The sequence below is a fragment of the Miniopterus natalensis genome, chromosome 10 (genome assembly GCF_054644295.1).
Source record: "Miniopterus natalensis isolate mMinNat1 chromosome 10, mMinNat1.hap1, whole genome shotgun sequence".
Lineage (NCBI taxonomy): Eukaryota > Metazoa > Chordata > Mammalia > Chiroptera > Miniopteridae > Miniopterus > Miniopterus natalensis.
In genome coordinates this window covers 68089084-68106924 of record NC_142090.1, presented here as the reverse complement: position 1 = coordinate 68106924, position 17841 = coordinate 68089084, and the positions used below count along the sequence as shown (strand labels likewise).

The following is a 17841-nucleotide window of genomic DNA, read 5'->3' as shown; positions in this document are numbered from 1 at the left end:
CTTTTGCTAAAAAAGCATTCTGTGCCACTAGTGAACAGACCAAGCCCTCGCATTAGTTGTCTTCAATAAAACATTATTATCTTTTGGCGTCCTTTTGCACTAGGGGAAATAAAAAGTCACATGTGGAGAGGTTCTGAATGCTAGACAGAACTGATCCTTGGGGGGCAATTGTAATCCCCCACGGAAGTGTTGCAGACTTCTTCCATTAGCAGAGTCCCAGGGAGCAAAAGGTTAGGGAGCTGGGGCTGCCAACTCTACCTGAACGCATAAGTCAACATTTCCTCCGAGCCGGGAGCGCGCCCACGTGTGCATTAAGGGATCGGAGACGAGAAACTACAATTGTAATATTTTACACTGGAATACACTGTAGAGATGACGGCATTTTGCTCCTGGTTGCAGGGAAGAAAGGAAGGCAGTTTCCAGATCCCCCCCCCCCCCCCCAACGGCACCTACCATTTGGCCTAGGATCCGGGAGGTTGAAGAAAACGGAGGAAGTTTTGCCTCAGTTGAAACAGCTGGGGAGCAGATGGAAGCTGATGAGCAGTTTGCCAAAAGCCTCTTCTGAGGTTTCCACCCATTTTCCACCCTAGAAAAGCTAGTTGGGTGATAGCAGTAGAGGCCTCAGGGTGAGCAAATGATGGGTTTTGAAAAATGTAGGGGGAAAAGTCAAATCATTTTTAAATTTTTAGATGATAGGAAATATAAGTATAGAGATGAAATTCCAAGGAAAGTGTTTTTAATAGGAAAGGAAAAATGGGAGTATCATGGGTGAAAACCACAGCAGAATCACAATTGCAAAGATCTAAGTGTCCCCAGAGTTAACATTGGTGCACCCTCAGCTACCTTGACCTTCTCTCTCTCTTAAGTAATGAAGCTGAGAAGCACAGCCCACTCTTTGTCATGTTAATTACTATATAATTATTCCATTTGTCACTATCATAACTGTAAGTGTGCACTGTTTACATCATTTTAGCCGGTGGGTTTCACTTCATGAGCTACTTTGGTTTGGATTTCAGGCATTCAGTAAGTTGCTTTTGGATTTAAATGTTGAATTATAGCCAGACTTTTGTTTAAATTCAGTCACTGGATGTATAAACCTCCCATTTTATATTTCGAGTTGCAGTGGGCATGTGTATAAATCCACTACATGTGACTGGTTGCTTCCAAGCATTGGCCCAAGTTTTGTGTGTTGTTGTATTTGTTTGTGTATGTGTTTGTGTGTGTGTGTTTGTGGTATTTTTTAAGGACTTTTGAATGCCACAAAAGTTCAAGGGAATCGGCTTCAAAAATAAATACAAGTTAATAGGCTTTTCGCAATGTGAATTTGTTCATTCATGCTTATATAAGGGAATGTGTTAACCATGAATCATTCGAACTGGCTTGCTCCTGAGAAAAAATGCTCTGGCTCCGCTGTCGGTTTCCAGAGTTGCTTTACTGAAGGGAACAGAGCATTGTCCCCACATAAAGAGTAATCAGCCGCAGATTTCAGACTGAGTGCGACTCCAAATTGGCAAAAAACACTCTTTGATTCACGTGAGAACATGGATCCTTGTGAGAGGGACTTATCTGAGTATTCTGGGCTGTGACTGAGTTTGCAGCCTGCCAGAATAGCCAGTGGAAAAGTTAAATTAAAAAAAAAAAAAAAAATTAATCATTGGGAAGTTTTGCTCACACAATACCAGAATAGCTCAATGCTCCAGAAGACGTGGAGGCTGGCAGATCTGCAGCTGAAAGAAATGGTGTTGGACTGTAGGTTTCGCTCAGGGCCTGGTAAGTTGGCGCTGGGGAGGCGGTAAGTAAACACGGCCTACGTGAGGCCTCACACATCATTTATTACGTAGCTCACCTGGTCCCAGGGCCTCACTGTGAAGTGCAGGCGGCCTGTGCGCGACACCCCACAACCACTTCTCCTCCCCCTGAGGCCTCGCCTGCCCAGCCGAGCTGGGGAGCCAGCGACGAGCCCAGGAACGTGGTCAGTGACTCCTGAAGCATTTCTCACGGTGCCAGGGCACCGGCCAGCCAGGGAAACGTACCCTGGGAGCCCTCAGAGGGAAAGGAGTGGCCAGCGTGCCAAAGTTTTGATGCGAACCTATTGCTGCTGCTGCTACTAGACCTAGAAAACTTCACATCTGGCCAGCGTAAAGGCTCTGGTAAGAGTCAAAACAAAATTATTTACATTAGAGGGCCTTGTCTAGTGGATATTCATTATGCGGGGCTCTCTTGGCTTCACTTCGACTTCTCCCAGAAAGCAAAACACACACACACACACAAAAAAAAACCTTTTTAAGCATCATTGGATGAAGAAAGAAATGTTGCCTGACAAGATCCTTCATAAAGCTTCAGCATTTATTACATTTGTCAATTTAAAAAAATTCTAAATGTCACTCTCTGTTACCTTTGATTAACTATCATTTTTCCTATGTCACTTATCTCATTTGGGCTCCCAGAAGAGTTTGTTGTGCTCCCACCTGATAAAGACATCACTATTTTTACGTACGTGCTGAAAAATAACTAGGAAACTGGAATAATTTTCAAGAAAGCACAAACATGCCTTTATGTTGATTATGTTGATATTTCACTGAGGATAAATTTAACATGAATTACTAGAGCCGGTATGATTACCTATTGGTTTGTGTGGCATTTGTTTCCATTTTAGACACTCATTCTGTTCTTCAGTGTATTAAGAATGTCTTTAACTTTTATCTCAGGGATATTACGTGGATAAATGAACTACTATATGTAAATTATGTCTTGAACCCTTAGGAATAAAGATGGAATGATGTGCTCTAAATTATTATTTCTACTTGCATTTTACGATTTGGCATTTGGATAGCTGATGTTAGGTGGTGTGCATCTTATGTTTATGACATGTATAATGAAAAAAATTTAAGCTCTGCTCACATTTTGAATTATATGAACACAATTTAATTATAAATTCCATGTTGGATTAAGTATTATACAAAATAAGAGCATTACTATTGCCCTCAAGGAGACTGAACTTAAATTGAAATTAAAAAGCTAATAACACTCTTACATATGCTTAGTCTGATCTTGAACTGACTTTTATGATTCAGTTGCTAAATGTCTGAATTGCTCCAATATTTGTATATTGAGTCATTACTATTTTTTAGGATTACTCTGTTTAACCATACTTAGAACTCAAGTATATATGTTAAACAAATTATTAGACAAAATATTATATCTAAAATTGTTTCCTAAATTAGTTTTGGTTTGTCTTATAATAATATATTAAGAGCAGTCAAATTTTTTGTTCAGATTTCAAAAGAAAAAAAACGGTATTTCCCAATTAGGCTGTGAGTCATTTGAAGGTATATTGAAAAAATAAGAAATATGTAAATTCACCCTGATTAGGTGAGATCATTCTTATTGTTTTGGGTCTCTATTTTCCCCGTGTCTGACACAGTACATGAAAAAGCAATTACTCAATAAATGTTTCTGGTTTGAATGACATAACTGAATGTGTTTGAATGAATGAGCTAAATTTAATTCTCTCCTGTGCTTTTTCTCCCCCAGACTCCCAGGAAGGCAATTACAAGTCAGAAGTCAATAGCAAACCCAGGAAGGAAAGGACAGCTTTTACCAAAGAGCAAATCAGAGAACTTGAAGCAGAATTTGCCCATCATAATTATCTGACCAGACTGAGGCGATATGAGATAGCTGTGAATCTGGATCTCACTGAAAGACAGGTAAAGTCAGACATTGTCATGATATGATATTTTTAATTGCTTTGGGTCAACAATCTTCTCCAGGGATTTTTGCAGTAAGATCTATGGTTCTTAAATACCATTTGGAAGACAAGTCTTCTATTTCGTGATGAAGTTCTTGCCCAGGAAAATCACAAAATTAAGGATAAGTTAGCAGTGTTTTAAAGAAAACACCATTGATTCAGTTTAAGGAGTCATTCTTTATTGGGATTGTGCCCTCTCTGTTTTTAAAATAGTATTTATTTTATGTAATGATGTAAATTTCCCATATGGTGGGAAATTTTGTTTGCTTATATTTCAAAATCTCCTTATATGGTATAACAGAAAGCAGGCAACCCCATACGAGTGTCCTCTATTGCTCAAGATAGGGTTTATTATGTCGCAGTAACACATAGACCCCCAAACCTCAATGACATAACAAATAAAGTTTCTTTTTTGCTTACCACTTTACAAGTCCAGCATTCCAAATAATCACTCACCAGACCCAGTCTCACTCTCTGGCATCTCATTATGTGGTGTCCTTGGTAACCACAGGAGGTAAGAAAGAGTTGGAGGTTCATGCATTGACCTTTAAATGTTTTCACCTGGAAATGACCCGTGTCACTTCCATTTACACTCTAAGGTCCGGAAATAGTCAATTGTGCCACTTTAGTTCAAGGGGGCTGGGAAATGATGGGAGTCAGGGCACATAGATCATTGGTAAATATTTCTGCCCCATTACCCCCAGATATTTTGGATACTGTATTGGTTTCAGAAATCAGAATTGTGGTGATAGTCATTTAGAGAACATTTTGAAATTATTAATAATCTGTGGACTCCAGTTAATAGGACTTAAATAATATTTTTAAATTAATTACTTTTTAAGTTTTGTCTTGGATTTTATTTGAATGGCAAGTGATTCTCTCCAGTAGCACTCCCAGTACTTTCTGGTATGGGTTCTGATTTGTCCTAGGAGAATCTAGCCCTAGTTAAATGGTTAACAGTTGCTAATCTTTGGAAAGACATTCCTGAAATGCAAATGCAAACATCTTTATGGACAGTGCAGTTATGATTGGCACTCTCAGGACTAGAGTCTCATTTCCTTTTTCACTGTATGCACCTCCTCCAGGGATCCCATTGGAACCAAAGAAATATCAACAGGGTGTGTACAAATGAATACTATCTTAGAAGTCCAAGCTATTTTGTCCAATTTCTTAAGTCATCTGTTTTCCTTCTGTTAATTTCTATATTGTAGCTTTTGGTAGGATAGTTCTGCGGAGTGGAAATATATGGAGGAAGACTTTTATGTGGTTTTATTTATTGGCAGTTTATTTTTATTAAATATTATGACTAGTAGCTAAATTATGGAGCACAACATTTTCCTTCCCTTGAACTTTTTATACAAAATTCCCTCCATAAGGGTAAAACATTTGGTGTGCTGGAAAGCAGGATCCAAAATCTACATCATCAGACAGCTGTGATTTTTTAAAATTTTTAAAATTTTTTTATTGTTGTTAATGGGAGCAGGAAGAAAACGAAGGGAAGGGGGAATTACATATGAATGTTCTTTTATAGAGACAGTGAATTCTAGGAAATGCAACCATGTTTTATAGGATACATAAAAGAAATAAGATGCTAGGGTTTGCTTCCAATCTACAAAAATGATGCGATGCAGTACTGTGCTCTTACTGAAGAGGAAAGTCAAGATTCTGTGCTGATTTTCTGGAGATGGCCTATGATTACTTGGCATTATGGATCAGAGAGCAGAGGTTTTGCTCTTGGCTAAGAATAATTTCCTTTTAGAAGCAATTTTGTAAATTTGGTTTTGGAATTTTGGAGGTTGGATATTTCTTCTTATCTGATTTGTCACTTTAGGGAAAGCATTATGTATATGTAAAAATGTATATTTAACATATACACACATATATATGTATATATATACATACACACAATTTTTAATCCTTGTTTTTTTAAAAAGGTCCCTTTTCACTGTTTTATCAATTAAACTTTACTCTGTAACAAACCACTTAATCTTAATGGCTTCAAACAACAATCGACATTTCATTTGCTCTCAATTTTGTGAGCCAGGAATTTGGGCTGGGCTCAGTTGGGCAGTTCTCCTCTGGCCGTGCCTGCATCTCTCACGGAGGTAAACTCAGCTGGCGGGTCCGTCGAGGCAGCCTCAGCTGGGACGGTGTGTCTCGGTTGTGTGTGTAGTTTCATCTTCTAATAGGCTTTCTGGGATTCTTCAAATGATGGTAGAAGTGTTCCCAGGAGTATTTAAAGGAAAAACTCCAGTGCACGAGGGCATTTTAAAGCCTCTCCCGCATCATACTTACTAATATCACATTGTCTAAAGGAAGTCATATGGCTAAGCTCAGCGTCAGTGCAGGAGGGGCCCCCTAAGGGAGTGCAAGGAACTTTTGTTGGAGGCCGTTACTAGACAATCTGACTATGGCCTCGTGGTGGGGGGGGGGAGGAATAACAACAACAACAAAATGAGAGATAATGAGGTTTTCAAATAATTGAAAATTTGGTATTATGCAGAAGATATTTTTTCAATCCTATAAATTTCTATTTGGAGCATTGCAAGTTAATATAAAAAAGGAGATGTATGCATGTGGAATCTAAATACCCAAACTAAGTCTTTAAAGGGCTGCTATTTGTTACACAGAAAATTGAATTATTATGAGAAAAATCTGAACGATAATCCTAGATTTACCAATTGGAATTGCATATTCTTAGGCAAGAAGCAGTCTCCCCAAAACACAAAATGGAAATTAAAACTACTTTCTCTTTCTTCTACTCAGGTTTATAGGTCATAATGGATGTGAAAGAATTTTTAGCATAAACTATGAAACACAGCGGTCATCAGAGGGGAAACTGCTTTGTTATGCAAGGCATAGTGAATTAATTCTTTTATAACACAAATATTTGTTGGGCTATATTTTAGAAATAAAATTTTATTAAAATAAGTTAGACAAGTCTCTGCTAGAACTCATAAAAAAGGCAAAAATTCTACACTTTTTTGCACATGTAGAACCTAAAGACTTTATTTATGTTTTCTGGGCTGAATTTTACTATGGTAATTTATCAGAAAAATATTGCATGCTGTCAGTCATCAGTTTTGCTAAATTTTAGACCCCTCTAAGGGTCTGAAAGCATATTCCTCCCAGATGCCAGGGCTCTCATTCCCAGGAGATATTTTCAGTGTTTTTTCTTCCTTAAGGTTGGGCTTTTAAAGTTATAAACATAGAGTTATAAACTGAACCTTTTTCATTCACCTTCTTTTAAATATAATATATCTATCTTATTACTTTGATTTTGCAGTAATCCATACAAACTTACCTATATCATCTATATCTTTACCCTATAAATTCTTAAGCAACACCCTTTTTATAGGATTTCCACATGTAAAATATTCTAATTATAGATACTCACATTTTTTACTTCCATTCTGCAAGCCTTGTCTTTTCCATACATTAAAATAACTTGAGATTTAGTAAAGTAATTTGCATGTATATTCCAAAGATTATATCTAACTCCATTGTTTTATAGAAATAACTTTCTCCTAAATGAAAACTTACTTTACGTTCGGAAGTAGCCTTTAGGTGTACTTTTATCTATAAATCTTACCTATTTGCCTATACAATATGCCCCTGTGTCACGGAAATGTTATTTGTAGATACCTTTCCCTTACCAGTCAATACCTCTGCCTCCCGTTTTATTATGTACCACATACATGTGATTATAAAGACTTACAATAATGATTAGATTTCCCTTTAGGAAAAAAAAAAGTTATGTTAAATGGTCAAATATCACTCCTGACTTGAATTTTCAAACCCCCACCCGAAGGATGAAATCTCACAGGGAAGTAAGGTTCCTACGTCTGTGTTTTCCAGAAGGTGATCCCTTCGCAGGTCAGGGAAGCCTGTGATTCCTCAAAACTCCATCTGGCCAGAGGAGAAAACAAAACAGGCTCATCCTGCAAAGTAATTCCACGTTAGCGCATAGCTTTGAAATAAAACTATTGTTTTTTATGTTAAATAAATATGGAGGCACTAGAACAAAGTTGAGCTTCAAATATATGCATATTTTTACCCTCACCCAAGGATATGTTTATTGATTTGAGAGAGAGGAAGGGGGGAGAGAGAGAGAAAGAGAGAAACATTGATCGATTGCCTCCCTTAAGCTCCCTGACCGGGAATCGAACCCGAAACCTTTGGTACGGGCCTGCTCTCCAACCAACCGAGCCACCCAGCCAGGGCAGAGCGTCAGCTATTTGAAATTATATAATGTCGCTCTGCAGAGTAGTTAGCACTCCGGTGATCTTCCAGCTTCTCATTTACAGCTTTCGGTTTAGGACACATTCTCATATACGCTTCTCAATCAACAGCTAATAACCTCCAGTTGGCAGAGCCCCTTGGAATATTCTGAAGAGCCAGTCATTGTAAAGACCTCCTGTCCCAACGTCCTTTTAAGTTTGACAAGCTTATTCTGGCTTTTTCATCCATCCAGATACCCTTGGATCAAGCTCCCGCCAAATTTTTAATATCTCACAGCGGGGAGAAGAGAGAAGGCAGTTGCCTGAAACTATAAAAGGAGTCACAAAACTGACATTTTTATAGAGCCCCGGCTGCCAAACACAGAAAGAATGGGAGATCCTCCCTCCCACCGATGGTTTTGCAGAGCTCAGGAGGTGCAGCGAGGCCCTGCCTCAGCCCGGATTGCGCAGTGGACCGGCTGAACCGGGCCCCGCTGCCAAGAGAAATGGAAAATCCCACCTAGCCGGATCGCATTCCATCAGGGGAAGTAGAGGGATTGTGTTTTGTTTGTTACTCATAAATCATTAAGTGGCTCAGCGCCAAGTATTTTCAAAACAGGCATCCATTTTTTGGATGACTATGAAGGAGAATTTTTAGTGTGCCAAATAAACAGCGGTTTTGTCCTTTGCTCAGCATTTTACATAATCCCTCTCCTTTGCAGGTTTATTTCTGTAAATTTGTATGAATGCTTTTAGTTATTTAGCTAATAAATTATGTCTCCATGACTTGAGACATATTGTCTCAAGACTACCTGTGTAGCCAGTGATTGTAGAAGATTTTTTCTTTTTTTTTTTTTTTTTTTGGATTAGTATCTAACAGTCACCTAGAGCAATAGTAAGATATTTATTTTACTTAAATCATGGTGTCGCTGCCATTTTGAAAGACTAAACATGATTTGACTCCAACTGGAAAATGTGGGAAGCACAGTGTGTAGGGATTGAGAGTGGGATGAGGGATGGAAGCTTAGTTTGAAATGAAAAGACAGATTTCCTGAGTAGCTCTGCTTTTTAAAAAGAATGCAGATTGACTGTGCGCGTTGAGCCCCACAAGCCAGATTCAGCACTGCCTCAGGTTCCACAAAACTAAGGCTGTGTTGTAAGAAAAGTAATTTCAGAAGATCAAAAATAAAGCAAGTTCTTTAAAGAGCAGATCAACAAATCATCCTCTAATTAATTAATTTTCAGAAATATTATCCGCGTAAATAAGCAGTTCATCTCTAACCATTTAAAAATGTAAATATCCAGGCGTAAAATAACATAGACAAAAAATCTCCAGAAAATAGGATCCTACCCTTATTGAACCAGACAGAATATATAATCTGTTTGGTATTTTTTATGTTGTGGGCTAGATGAATAGAGATAGAGGTATACAGGTATGTATGTATACATGCAAATGTGTATGTATGTATACACACACACACACACACACACACAGAAAATAATCCTTATTTTAGAAACTTAATTGAAATTTGCTTTAAAGAGTCTTGCCATAGACATTAACCAAACTGACATAATGAAAGGGTAAAAATAATTCTTTCCATTAATCTCAGAATTTGCCACATTTTATTCTCCAATTTCCTCAATAAAGAAACAAATATTAATTTATATTTATTCAACAAATCAACAGTAACATTCTGAAACATCATGCATTGCACCACAGGGTCATCCTTTAAAGTGTAACAATGTTAAAATAATTTCTGCTATGAAAGATTACTCCTTTTCCACATGATTATTATATACATTGATTTTAAAAATTTAGATCATTAAAAAATTCTAAAACTAAGAAGCTTCTGAATATTTTGAGGAACTGGTGCAAGTTTTGTGTTGGCGTTTTCAATGGTAAGGAGATAATCTATTACCAAAGTCTGTTTATAGAGCAGTATATATATATATGTTCTATGACATCTATAAAATAAGAAACCCAGTTCTAAGAAAACAGACAATTTCTAGAGAATTTGGCTTTAAAAGACTTTCTACCAATTGGTCTCCCTATTCTCATGACTCCTCATGAAAAACCTCAGAGATGTATTCAATTCAGAAAAAATTTTAAACTATTTCTTTGCTAAACATTTTTATTTCTTATCAACAGTCTTTTATCTCTATTATTTATTTAGTCATTTACATTACAACCTTCTATGGATAAGTTCATGATCCCTGTAATGTATAAATTCATAATTTTCTTAAATCTCTTTATTACTTGTCATTTTTATGCTGAATAGTATTTTTAATTTTTGAAATTTTTTCAGTTATTGAAATAATTACCTATTTTTATATTCAATATAATAGTAATAATTATCATTATAAGTTCTTACAGTTATCTTGGATCTAAAGAGATAGTCCCTAAATCTAATAAATGTGTAGTGAAGTTTCACATATATTCTGATATTGAACTTAAAGTCGTCTGGAACAGGCAAAAAACAGAGTATATGTTTTGGTGTGTCGCAGAATCTTAGTAATTAGTTTATGTGTGCCATGAGATGAAAAAGGTTGAAAATCGCTGGTATGTACTGATCATGTATGTCACTATTCTTAAACGTTATTCCAGAGATTAGGCAAGATACTGAGAACCAAGGCCATCATTCTAGTTGATCTCAGTAGTTTGAACCAGGCAAGTACAAATAGTGGCTCAAAATACCCGAATTCCATGTATTCAAGAGCTGCTATTCAGGAATTTTTAACACAATAAAGGAGAAAAGTGCCTAATTTTGTTTTGATATTTCCACTCATTTGCTGAAGTCATTTATTCATGTAATATTTAGGTAAATAATATTACACTTTAAAAGTAAAAACTATATATATTTTTATCTTGTGTGAAAGAGGTAGAATTGAGAGAAGTGAAGTTTCATTGTAAATTAACATTAATACACAAGGTCATCTGAGCTGAATTTCATCAGGTATGACAAGGAGGTATAATTGCTAGCATTTACTACCACTGTGACATTGTTCAAAGGTCAGATTGAAAGAACTCAGCCCTCAAAGGACTTTGCACTTCATGACGAGGGTTACTTTGGGTACGTTATTGGACAGGAGTTCATTTGAATTCCTTTATTATGATATCCTCCATAATAAATATCATTTACTGCCTCAGAAAATAGCAATTTTTTCAAATTGTTAATTTTCTACGGCTGCCAATGGCTAATGTGTATTCAGTTTGTTTAAAATGTGTAAAAGAGGAAAAGTTTTATGACTACAATAGTGAGCTTTCTAAGTAGTAAAAAAAATAGACTTCAAAACTGAAAATTATAGAGATAGGAAAATGATGCCCTGGTCATAAACACTGAGCTAACATAGAGGGAAAAGGCGAGAGGCAGTCCTCCAAACAGAAGTTCAATCTTTAGTCATGAAATACGTCGCAATCTTGTTCACCCCCCGACGCACACACACAGCCACCTCCCAACCTCAGGCCCGACTGCGCTGAAAACAGAGCCTCCTGGGAGCTCCCTCCAGCAGCTTCTAGGAAACAGTGGATTCCTTCTCTTAATCAGATACAAATCTTCTTTTCCCCATTTTTTATTGCTACCTTATAGAGCAGCAATTTTCAACCTTTTTCATTTCATGGAACACATACATTAATTACTAAAACTCTGTGGCACACCAAAAAATATGTTTTTGCTGATCTGATAAAAAAAAATAGGTATAATTTAGATCCATTCGTACCAGATGACTATTGTGTTGGCAGTTGTCATTTTATATTTGACAGTAGTCAGGTATTGCATATTTTAAAAATTCTTGGGGCACACCAGTGTTCCAAGGCACACCAGTTGAAAATTCGTGTTCTAGAACATTCTCAGTTCCAATCCTTCAGCTCATCTACTGACTTTGCCACTGTATTACTTGGGTAAGTCTTTCTAGGGACTATTTACATTGGGTTTACCAGATCAGCTGCCATGAGCAAATTTAATCACAGGAGACGTGATTAAATCTGAAAACGGTATTTATACAATTACTCTTTGCATGTTTTCACCTGTTAAAGATCGGAATAAATATTGGTTAGACAGTGTCTATGGTATTTCAAGTTCCCAGATACAAATAGGAACAGTTGGGATATTAAATCTACACATTCCATATGCTTAGAGACATCCAGATATGTTACTGAAGTATTCAGTCTTCGTTCATATGTTTGCTGTTACGATTATTTCTTCAAAAGATAGGCATTTGTGGTATTATAGAAATATTGGTTAAGGAATTATATAGATTCAACTTACTATTAATAAATTTTGCCTCTGGTCATCTTAGAAAATTGTGTGACAATAGATACATATTTCATTTTGTGTTCTCCTGTGATATATTGTGAGCCCTAAAAGGTATTGTGAACCTGTACACAAAATGTTACGTGACTGAGTAAATAAATTATATAGAGAGATAAAATGAATGTTTAGCAAATGGTAACAAGGATTCTGATTTACAGCATTTTTATTAAAGGCAGAAATATGCTTTCTAGATTCTGAAATGCATCATTCAAACAAATTAATCACAGCAAAATTCTCTTGGCTGCTTTCTTCAGTAAATAGAGTCAAGATGTGAATAAATGTTTTTCTATTTATTTAAAGAGTAGTTTGATCATCCAGGAAATGTAAATATTAAATAGTTTGTCAATGAAGGGATAAAAAGTGAGACTTCTTTATAATAAGCAGATGTCCTGATAAGTAAGGTGTATGAGAACACTATAAATATTCACTACTAATTCAGCAGGCTATCATATACTTCTGTTACTTTTTAATAAGAAGATTTTATTGAAAAATATTATCTGCATGCAGAGATATTAAGGGCCTGTGAGGTTTGGTTCATATTGTTTTGATTTCATAAACAATATTATTTTTCATTACTCAGATTGTGGAAATAAAGGATTTCTTTTTATCTGGGTTGTTAATTTTACTATGTTACAAAACATACTTAATGTGGAGTCTTGCCTTGGATCCAAGCTTGAAAAAAAGAAAATATTTTTTAAAAACCCACATGCTCCAAGATGGACAGATTTGTTTTAATTGTATGCAATTTAATATTTGATGATTGAATTTCCTGGAACCTAGGGTAATACCCTAGGGTAATACCCTAGGTTACTAGGACAAAAAATTCAGAGGGCACATAGGATGCTAGGAACAAGAAGAGCGTGAGATTCCCAGAGGAAAGAAATTATGTGATATGTTAGCTGGGTGGCAGCATAGATGTGGGATGCTGAGCCTCGGGGTAGAGTTCTGAGCCATCCATGGACCATTCAGGGGAATCTCTCAGTGAGGGATGAGCAGTGACACCAACTAAACCAGCGAGCATTTCAAGGATATTTCATAAAATACGAAGCTAATCTTTACATCAAATGCTTCATATTCAGGCAGTAGACTGTTATTTACTTCTCTCTTTTTTTTTGACTGTGAATGCCTTCAGAGCGGGGACTGTCTTATTTATTTGTACATTCCTCACTCCAATCCCTCCCATCTTTCATGGATCACAGTACCTGTTGCTAGGCATTCTGTAACATTAAGTGTATGAATGAATGAACATATAGGGACTTCATGTATGTCACCAAGGACACATGAGATTAATTTTATTTAGTTTATAAATGCAGATTATTATATGAAACACATAAATTTTAATAAAAGTAAATAACATATATTTTTAAATGAGGTGTTAGGCATTTTAATGATTATGCTTTTGCTATCTTATAAACAAAACAAAAGCTATTTTTACAATCCAACCAATTAAACTTAGTTATGAAATGATACTAAATTAAACTCTAGTTTTTTATTTATAAAACTGTGTTGTTATTATTTTATACTAGCAATATTGACTTGCAATTTCTGTAATTGCTTTTGTAGATTCATTTATAATACTGATGCTAGTAGGAAAACATATGCTTCCCCCCAAATCTCCCTCTCCTTATTTCATTTTACCCCAATATTTTATAATATACTTGAAAATAAATTTGGATACACTGACTTTGAAGTCCTGCACTCTTCCTTCCCATTTTCATAAGATGTGCCCATTATGTATCTGTAGTTTACTTTTTGTTTCATTACTAATTTCATAGAGTTCTAGTATCAAATATGTAATCTAACTCCTAAAGAAAATAGTACATAAAGGTATTAGAATTACTATATAATTATCAAATGCTTTACGTGTATATTTATACATCTGTAGTATGCATTTATCCATGTAGATATATATATATATATATATATATATATGTATGTATGTACATATATATAGCTACTACTGAAACTACAAAGTCTTTTATCAGTCTGTTTTAAAAATTGAAATGGCAAAATTTCACATGATAACATAGAAAACAACACATAATAGCCTATACTATTTCTAAAATTAATACCATACTCTTACATTTTTTCATATAAAATTGCACAGAACAGGTTTTATACTGGTATTATAGAATTACTGAACCCCTTTTCCCAGAAAAAGGAAATAAGAGTAGATTTTAAGAAATCTATTCCTCTCATTTTCTGCCAAGATGATTTTGACTGGCTGTTTCAGCTCTTGGTGACAATGATGATAATGTGTTTCTTCCATCTGGAATTGTCCATGGAGAAAATATCCCTATGGAGAATCTTGAAAGGCTCATTATTCCGATATTACAAATATGAAAATTGAGGCAGAGAGAAGTGTAATTTTCTCAAACTCACGCAGAAACTCAGAAGTGAAGCCAGGAGTGGAACCCAGCTCATGTGGAAAAGATCTAATGCGACATGCAATGTCAGGCTTGCAAAGGTAATTAGAGTACTATAATTACCCAAATTATAGTACAGGAAAATAGTGTCATATTTACAAACCTAATTATATTGAGTAAGAGAATTACCTGAATGATAGTAATCATATGGATGGAGTTCACATATTTTATATGCTTTACTTTTCTGTCCTGAATGCTTAAAAAGTAGGAGTTTGAAATATAACAGGAACAAAAATAATTAAAAAGAAAAAAAAAAGAAAAATCTGGGGCCAAACTAGCCCCAGGTTTAAATGTTGGCACCACATTTACCCATCTGTGTAATCTTAGACAAGTCACTTAACCTTTGAGTCTCAACTTCCTCATCTATAAAATAAAAATAATGCTAAAGATATCTGGAAAAATTATATTACGAACAATGCATAAATAGCACCTATTAATATGGTTGCAGAGCCCTAAGTAGGTATGTTTGGTTTTTAAGTATTAATAATACATGCACTACCCACTGGTTAGCTTTTAACCAGTCTTCTTTTGCTGTATTTTAAGGCATCCATCAGTTCTTCTCACATTTCTTTATTATTTTATTGTCAAGTGGGTTAATATATGCATGGGTAATACATGATACAAGATTTCAGTTATGGCCTAAAAGACCACTGAAAGTACAGAGTTGAGAAGTGTCTCAGTTTAAATATTTTTTTGATGCAGGCAGCTGAGGAAACTGTACCGGTTTTGATGGAGTATTGTGATTTGAAGAACACTAAAGTCAAAACATCTTTGAAAATTTATTTATATATTTTTCCTTTCTCTTTAGCACCGTGCATTTACGGAAATTGAGATAGTTTCTAAAATGAAAACGGAGAATATTCAAAATATTCCTGGAGTAGAATAAAACAGCACTATCTAGACAGACTTATTATGAAATTAGAATAATTAAGACTGTGGCTTTGTCACAGGAATAAGGAAACTGGGTGCATCAATAAAGCTGTGCATATGCAGAAACTTGATTTAGGGCCGAGCTAAAACAGGGATCCCTGGGGAAAAGGTGGACTATTTAATAAATGGGCCTGGAACAACTTCTTATCTTTATGGAATAAAATAAATTTAGATCTTTTCTTTGCAGTATATATGAAAATCAATACTTCCTGATTGCACACTTCAATTTGAAATGCAAACCTTAAAACTCTTAGAAGAAGACATAGAATTTCTTAATGTCCTCAGCAGAGAGACGGTTCTTGGTGAGGACACAGAGTGAGAGGCACAGCAGAAACAAGTGATAAATGTGAATATATTAAATTTAACAGTTTCTGATCACCAAAGGACACTCGAAGGAATGAAAAAAGACACAATAAATTGAGAGAATATATAGTAGCAGCCATATAACCACAAAGCATTAAATTAGCATTCGGAACGTATTTTAAAAGCCTATAAAGAATAAATTTGAATGAAAAAGGGTTCAACGCAAACCAAATGTGCAGAGGCATTTCAGAGAAGCGGAAAGGCAAATAGGCCGTGAGCATTCTAAAGATGCTCTCCTTCATTAGCAATCAGGAAAGGCAGAATTAGAACATGCTTAGATAACATTTATAATCGTACTGGGGGGAAATGAGGAACTATTTTTTCATTGACGACAAAAAGGGAAGAACAAGAGCGCCCACCTAACTGCCTGCCTGTCTGTCTGTTTGTCCCTCTCGTTTGTTGAAGGTGAAAGTCTGGTTCCAGAACAGGCGAATGAAGTGGAAGAGAGTAAAAGGGGGGCAGCAAGGAGCCGCAGCCCGCGAAAAGGAACTGGTCAATGTGAAAAAAGGAACACTTCTGCCCTCCGAGCTTTCGGGGATAGGCGCAGCCACCCTCCAGCCAACAGGGGACTCTCTAGCAAATGAAGACAGCCACGACAGTGACCACAGCTCCGAGCACGCACACTTATGATACACGCAGACAGGACCAGCTCCATTCTCAGGAAAGCAGCGTTGTGATGGCAAGCCTTACTCAGACATCGTTTACACAGAGAGATGACTATGACAGTGATTTTTTAATATTATTAAATTCAGGCATCTCGAGTCTGTTTCTCATGATTTATAGAGGGTTTAACACTAAGTGCCACTTAGTAAGGATGCTTCCACGGTGAAGATGGACACGGTGAACTTGGCTTTGACTATTCCAGATGTGTTGGTCGGGTGTGTGGCAGTGAGCAGGTATGTGTTTGCTTTTGCTTGCACTGAGAAATTAAATTGCTCTCAAGAGCAAACTAGGAGACAGTTTCATTCAACATCCCTCCAGAATGAAGATGCAGAAGATGAGCTTGCTTTGAACATTCCAGATGTGCAAGGTGATGTGTATGACAGTGGGCAGGTATTGGCTTTTGCTTGCACTGACAATTAAATTGCTATCGAGAATAAACCATGAAACATTTTATCCTGAACAACCGCAGTGCCTGAAATCACTCTTAAGTGGATAAAAAAAAATGTATTTTAACTCTGTATATATTACCCTTAAGTCATTTTCCTGTCTTCACTAAGTTTAGCAATGCATTCATATTAGCTGATGAAAATAGGGAATCACGATGACAACCAGACCAGCTTCTTGTCTTTTTATACATTTTGTCATCCCAGAAACAATCAGCACATGCTTACTTGTGTTCAAGTAGAGAAAAATACATTAGAGTCTGATAGGACATATTCTTGTACCACAGACAAAACAAATCTTATGTTGCATTTTCTATCAACTGCTGCTAATACATTATTATAAAAGTTACCTAGCTCAATTCTTCCTATCTTATAGCTTGAAAAAAAATTAGGATCATAGGCAAATCAGTTACCTTGCAGAAAGAGCTTTGTATGACAGACATTGTCTGATTTTATTTCTATAAAATGTTAGCTGTTATGAATATCATTTAATTTACAAGAAAAAGGTCCCCCCCATTGGTGATGGTGTTAGACAAGTTGCAAAAGAAAACTGATTCCTCAAGTTGGTAGACAAAATTCTGAATGTCTTCAAATAAAATTCAGTAAAAACACATTATTTTTTCATATATGATGTATTCATGCAGAACAACAATCTTTGTATTTTGTAAAAAAAAAAAAGTTTAATAAATGATCCTTTGTAAATAATTTTGGTCTCCATGCTGTGTTTTCCTAAATTTT

The 17841-nt window shown here is 35.9% G+C and overlaps 1 protein-coding gene across 2 annotated transcripts in view; it reads left to right on the top strand.

Moving 5' to 3' along the window:
• Positions 1-17808, top strand: part of MEOX2 (mesenchyme homeobox 2) — a 58322-nt gene extending 40514 nt beyond the window's left edge. The window contains exons 2-5 of one of the 2 annotated variants that reach the window (XM_087821188.1): positions 3535-3707; positions 14665-14745; position 16152; positions 16403-17808. In XM_087821188.1, coding sequence (XP_087677314.1) covers positions 3535-3707; positions 14665-14745; position 16152; positions 16403-16581 — 434 coding nt within the window. In that variant the 3' untranslated portion in view covers positions 16582-17808. The remainder of the gene's footprint in view (positions 1-3534; positions 3708-14664; positions 14746-16151; positions 16153-16402) is intronic. The other variant, XM_016218845.2, reaches the window with a different exon arrangement.
• Positions 17809-17841: the final 33 nt, after the last annotated feature.